The following is a 7,031-nucleotide window of genomic DNA, read 5'->3' on the forward strand; positions in this document are numbered from 1 at the left end:
ACTTAACGTTTTTTACAGTGTACAAATCTGAATCTGATTCCTTAGCTATAGTTTTATACCCCATGAAACTGTTTCGTGCCAAAAAAACTCTTATTCCACAGAGCAAAGGGAAATTACTTATCGGTACAGTGGTAAGCCTTTTTTCAATCAAACAGTAATATAATCAATAAATCAATCAGTACTTAACTTAAGCAAACAACAATAATATGACAAAATAAATAAAATAATTTCTTTACCTGATAATTTTCGTGGACTTAATCTGCCTATATTTTGTTGATTAACAAATAATCTTGCTTGACTATAAATAAATTGTGCATCTTTTTCACAACGTTCCGTCACCGGATCCACTAGATCACCGGAACCCGGTAATGATGAACTAATATAATCAAAGCCTTGAAAAATAAAATTCTCTTTATCTGATCCATGGTCCATTGAAGTTCTATCCGGAAGAGATTGATGATCATATGCTTGTTCAGGGGAGGATCTTCGGTCAGTCGATGAGATTCGACTTTTTACATATGGATCAGAAGATCGTTTATCTACTGTAGGCAAAATTGATGTAACCGTAGAACCACGATGTCCTTCTGTATAAGTTTGTGGTAGTGATGTTGGTGTATCACGATATTGATTATCTAAATGTTCTTGCATTTGAGCAATACGATTATTCCATTGACGTTTAAGTTTTTCAAAATTTTCTTTAGATTTTGGACTACTTACAATTGGTTTAGTTTTTCCGGGTGGCTCAGCTCGTCCAATTATTGGAGCTTGTTCTTTTGGCTGACATGAATTCCTACTTGAAATTGGTTGTGGTTTTGGTGAAGCATTTCTTTCAGATACTTTTAAAGTTTTTGGTGGTGAAGGCAGGGGTGATTCTGGCAGTTGTGGAGGTGGAAAGGGTGGTGGAGGATGCAGGATTAATCGGCTTGTCTGAGAATCAGATTCCTCCTTCCCTTTAGGATATAACTTTTCGTACACTGTAACACTTTCAGGCAAAATATTGCTACTATCGAATTTTCCAACATTATCTTTTTCATCACTATCTTCAATCTCTTCTTGAACAAGCACAATTTCTCGTTTACGTCGTCGGCTTTCAGAACGTTCAAAGTTAAAACGATTCGGTTTTCTTGAAGTATATTCAGGTCCCATATATCCTAGTAGTTCAGCATCGTGAGATTCAGTGGAAGCTAATAAAATGGAAGCCCAATAATCCGTATCAAGATAATCACATATCCTTTCACTTTTACTAACTTGTAAACTATCTAAATTAGTCGAAACGCATAAACTAAGCGTGACTTGAGCTAAACCTTCTTCAGTCATAAACGCTTCTTGACGAATAATACCAATTGTTTGTTTATCAGGCAATACAAACGCCGATTGATACTCACGTTTAATTTTTTTGCCAACAAATGCAATCGATGAAGAAGAGTCTGTTTGTAATGAACGAAAACTTAATCCATTTAATGGCAAAATATTCTCATCTCCGACTTGGTCACCAACAGAGACACTTGTTTGTAAATTAGTCTCTCTTGGCGATTGATTAGAAAAAATCAACACAGATGGAGATTTATCCTCATCGAGTACAATTGACATTAATGACCCTAGACTCCTAGATAGACTGTTGTAACGTCCATCTTGTCGGCGTATATTGCTTGCTGTCCAGACTGTAGTCATTTCGTTATTGCTTAACTTAGAAACCACCTTTCACAGGTTACCTGAAGACCACTTTATCTGTTTACCAATCCATCCGGTTAGATTAGTTTAGCTGAAATAAATGAAATCGAAAAATATATAAAGGTTTTCTACAAAAGAATTATGTATGTTTGATCTTAGTAGGGATTTCTGAATAATTATCTAGATTTCTAGGAGATTGGCAGTTCAGCTCAGGCTTTTCAAGACTTTGACAATATTCTAATGAACCATATTCTGAATCAAATTCGTAACAAGGGTTGAGTAATGAAGACATATAAAAATTAAAAGGAAGGATATTCTTTTGGAGTGAATCAAGACCAAAGACCAAACATGAATAAAGACTGACATATATTCAGTAACAAAAGTTCATACCGATCTTTCTATTCTTCCAATGTACTTACTTTTCTACCTACATCTATATTGGTAAAGTTAATTAGAAATGCATTGTGACAGGGGTTCTTCTACTACTCTTTGCCTTCCATTCAACAGTGTGTCGTGTAGAACAGAACTAGTTTCATTGTGAAAAATGTTCAACTCTATGCTACTTTCACTATTTGATGAATCTTCTAGCGCAATTCGAATAATAGTCATCTCTAGATAGTAATATATAAACCAACTTATTATCACTGATTCTGTGATTTCAATTTATGTGAGGAATGCTTTAACCATACCTATAATCAAGTACTAGCAATCTACTTATGTTTACTGTAATGAAATGCCATGTGTCATAGTTACAGAATAGTATACAGAGTAGACTTATACTCAAATGGAAGAAAAATCGTTATTTCAATCAGAACAGCCAAATTTTGTCCTGAAATCATTCATTGAAATGATAATTGGTGAACAATACTTCATTTTAATTATCGATAGATTATACTTGAGATAAACTCATGTGTTGAGGAAATTCCATAATTGTCATAAGCTGAAAAGATATTAGCTATCAGTGAAATCCAGGACGAGCGTTCCGTCCTATTTTGGACTCGTCAGCTGGATTTAACTGCATCCCAGAGCTGATGTTTACTCCGGGATTCGAAGTCAGTACCGTTCGCTTCAATCATCATTGAGTTACTTACTTAGCTGCTGAGTCCCAATAGCCACTAGCTTGTGCGATAGGGTGAACTTTAATACAATTTTGTATTGGTTGTTTGAATCTTTTCATTGGTGTTTAGGGCTGCAATTGATCAGTCGCTTATTAGCATATGTACATCCAATGAGGATCGCCTCGATGTTGTTTTAAGTCAAAATCATTATGAGTCGTAAATATCAAAGGGAAGATTCAAGCAACCAATACAAAAATGAATCCATTGTTTATTTGAATGGACTTCATAAGTTGGCACAGAAATACCTTTTATCTGGAAACATTTTTTCATTCATATTCAAATTTCAATTATTTACTTCCTATAACCTATAACTTGAATTTTTGCTTTACCGCGTACGACTTGAGCACTCAAACGCTTGAATCCTCCAAGTCGCAAGTTAGAAGACAGAAGATGGGTGGAAAGAAATCTTATTCCAACTAGTCACTGTGGTATAAAAGACTCAAGTATTTATAGTTTTTAGTAGCAACGAAATCATCATTAAAAGCATCAAATGGTTTTTAGCATTTATCCAGCCGAGCAACTACACGTTGAGATTCTGAGATGTTCTTTCAAACGATGATTGGATGGAATGTCTTTGGCTATTTCAGAGCTTCTTGGGGCTTCCTTAAGTTCACTGAGAGCCGTCATCACATAAGTAATCGATGACTATTATATAATCTGCATAACTAACATATGAAGTGAGCTACATCGAAAGTCAGTAAAATTCGAGAAAAAAAAATTTTTTAAATATAAAGAGGTGTTTATGAGGATTGAAAAACACCCATTTTCATATGGATCTGCCGTTTTAGTGGGGTTTCTTGTACTTTCCAGTCATCTATTTGTTATATCTTGGTGAAGACATAAGTACGGGTAACTCCCAGGATCTAATAAAGGACTATTATTCTATATATATTCTTATTGTTTAACTATTGAGTAACTAGATTGTGTATATCTATATTCATCTTATTATAGGCTTCATTTTGACCTAAGGATTATTATCGTACGAATTACTGTTCCTAAATTATACTCAGTTTATTGATTACTGTATCCCACGTTCACAGACACATTTGGCTTGATCTTGTACAAATATTATTTTCTATTATATGGTGTGATGCCATCTGTCTGTCTGTCTGGTATATAAACTGAGTGTGCTTGAAATAAATGATTCGCATGGTAGAAGCTGTAATTGGTGTTTTCGGACTCAATTGGAAGGGCTAGGCGGACAAGAGATCAATAAGGACACTAGACTGCTCATACCCGTTGAACGTCATTGATTTGGCACAGTGTAAAAATTGGAGTAGTCGTATTCCGAGTGGTGGATAAATCATGTGATAAAAAGTCGGACATAAGATAATAAATTGGCATACGGCCTTATTCTTATAGTCGTAACAAATTGGCGACGGCCTTTTATGAAGTCACAACACTATTATTTATTCAGATAATTAATAATATCAGTATTGGGTTGTGGAGATTATTATGCTTTTGATTGAGATCATGAACCGATTATTATTAGACCACCATTGAAAACTTGAGTGCTGTTAGAGGTATGAGGGCAGTTATCACCTCCCGGTTGCCCACACTGTGGAAGGGTTCTTCTAGAGGTACCTGAAAAGGAAATCGGGTTAGAAGTGGTCTTAATGACCTGAGAGCGTGACCGCAGTGCTCAAGGGACAACTGCTTGAGGTCGGTCACACACGACCTGTTTGTGGGTAATTTTTGTGTGAGCTCCGCACTTGTTGGGACCTTACTGCCGGAGACGGATATCCGTGGGATAAGGTGAGGTGTGCATTTTCGGAGTCGACCTTCTCTAACCCCACCCCTCCTTGTGGGAAGGCAGCATCGCTGTCATGCTGGTTGTCTGAAGGAAATACCTTACTGCCATCACACCTTTGTACAGTCAGCAGTACGACTTCGCCTTCGGACCTTTGGTTTGCTGCTTTTAGTCTTACCGCTCTTCAACCGACCTGCTTGGCATGGTAGGACCTTGAGGAACGATTGTTCCAGCCAATATAGCTCGATTGGTTCATCAGGGTAGGCAAGCCCGATCACCACGTCAAGGTAGCAGCAACGGTCGGGGTAGCAGAAACTTAGGAAAATTTACTCATGCACGATTATACTGAGACCTTTAGGATGTTAGTAGTGTGTGGACAAAAGACATAAAATAATGATACACTTGAAGAATCCGACTTCTAAGTACTTCAAGAGATATTTTGAATGATACAAATAGAGTAAATAAGTAGATTGTCACAGAAAAAGAAAGTATTTTGAAGAGAACAAAATCAATGTAACTTAGATACTGTACAATAACGTCTTACTGACCTTAGTTTACATACTTTTGATAGATAGAGAACTTACTAATATGAATATAAAAGAAAAAAAAATTTTTATTTTTATTTCCAAGTACGTATAGTTAAAGGATACCTTCTTCTCTTAGATGTACTTGAATGTAAAGTATGTTTTAAAAAAAAACATGATACACTTAAAAAGACTGTTTCCATAGAAATTTCTGCAAGTATTGTGAGATATATCATGTCCCAGTTCAAGTATTTGCTGGGAATAAATTATATGAATAATTAAACTGAAGTATGTGAAATATAAAATTTATATTCATATACTGATATTATATTTATAATGTAGTGAACAAGAAAACGGGTAAGAACAATCGAATGTATTTAACATCACCATATACTACTTATGCCCCCAAATGCCATGGTACGGTCGAGAGTGGGGAGAGTACGCTCTCCCTCTCCAAATGCTCTCATATGACCACGCGTATATAGCCTCTGCCAGGGAAGTTCTACTCACTGCCTTCTCAAAGTGGCCGGGGTATTGTTTACGAAATCGAAAGGATGAAAAGCGAATGTCCGGCGCTTTAACCGAGTTGGTGGACACGGAGAGTCCATCTAGGGAGTTGGAAAACCCTCATTCCAAACCAATGGTGGACATGGGCTCCAGTACCCTGAGGGAACAAATGGCGTATGAATCAATCGTTGATCACCAGCTACCAAGGAACTGTATCTCCTTACGATGCTCCACTGCCTTGTGGATCAGACCTTTAGGTCAAAGACCTCGGGTGTGGCCCCCTAAGAAAACCACCTGCTTCGGTTTGGGCACCCAAGCAGTATCACAACCCTCACACAAATCAAATGAGATTTGTGTGGCGCATATATATCTAGTGCCCCTTTGTACCAATATTTATGTGTTTAAATAAATAAATAAATAAACTTATGTGGATACAAAGAACCCACACCATAATAATTCGCATTTCAGTAAAACACTATAATTAGATTATTAATTAGATAAACAAACTCTTAAAACAATAAATTGTGTATTATAACCTTTTATATGAAAGAAATAAAAAGTGTTTCACAAGAAGGTTGCTCAACTTCGTGGATTGGTTAAAGTTAGACATTAACACCGTTGTATGCGGGTTCAGTGGTCTATCGGTTAAGTGCTCTGGCGCGAGATTGGTAGGTCCTGGGTTCGAATCTCACGAGGCGGGATCGTGGATGCGCACTGCTAAGGAGTCCCATAATAGGACGAGACGGCCGTCCAGTGCTTCCAGGTTTTCTACGGTGGTCTAGCTTCAATTGACTCATGATTTCAAGTATATATAACAATAAGGTTTAGTTTATAATCAGAAACTCAAATATCATCTAAAAAGATAGTTGAAAATCATGAAGTAAATAGATTTAAGAATGGGTCTAAGTAGTGACTTTATTGAAATATGAACACCTATAGATAATTCTCATAGTTACTAATAATACAATTAAGCCATAACATCTTAACATATATAGATTAACATCCTCCATTTTCATTTTATAGGACTATTCTTATACGATTTACTTAATGGATGAATAGAAAATGAATATTATATAGTTAAGATCGTGAGTTAGTTGAAGCTAGACCACCATCGAAAACTTGGAAGCACTGAACGGCCGTTTCGTCCTATTGTGGGACTCCTCAGCAGTGTGCATCCACGATCCCGCCTCGCGGGATTCGGACCCAAGACCTACCAGTCTTGCGTCAGAGCACTTAACTATATAAAACTACTAAAATCTCCACAAAACCCCCTTGAGAAAATGAATAGAAAATATTATTAAAAATAAAGAAGAAACTGTGATTCAGTGAGTAAAAAAACCCTGTAACTGAGACCTGACTTTAAAGGTGACATAGCGGATGACATTCTAACACATCGACTGAAAAGATCTGTTGAAAGAATGTTTCACACCACCAAGCTACATATAATTTTCTCAACTAAAT

The 7,031-nt window shown here is 36.5% G+C and overlaps 1 protein-coding gene across 2 annotated transcripts in view; it reads right to left on the reverse strand.

Annotated features, from left to right (window-relative positions):
• Smp_158100.1 (hypothetical protein) overlaps positions 1–1,723 on the reverse strand; it is a gene marked incomplete at both ends in the record, with an annotated part of 64,618 nt that extends 62,895 nt beyond the window's left edge. The window contains one exon of one of the 2 annotated variants that reach the window (XM_018791708.1): positions 237–1,723. In XM_018791708.1, coding sequence (XP_018645126.1) covers positions 237–1,671 — 1,435 coding nt within the window. The remainder of the gene's footprint in view (positions 1–236) is intronic. The other variant, XM_018791707.1, reaches the window with a different exon arrangement.
• Between the last annotated feature and the right edge of the window lie 5,308 nt (positions 1,724–7,031).

Source organism: Schistosoma mansoni (genome assembly GCF_000237925.1).
Source record: "Schistosoma mansoni, WGS project CABG00000000 data, chromosome 1 unplaced supercontig 0094, strain Puerto Rico, whole genome shotgun sequence".
Lineage (NCBI taxonomy): Eukaryota > Metazoa > Platyhelminthes > Trematoda > Strigeidida > Schistosomatidae > Schistosoma > Schistosoma mansoni.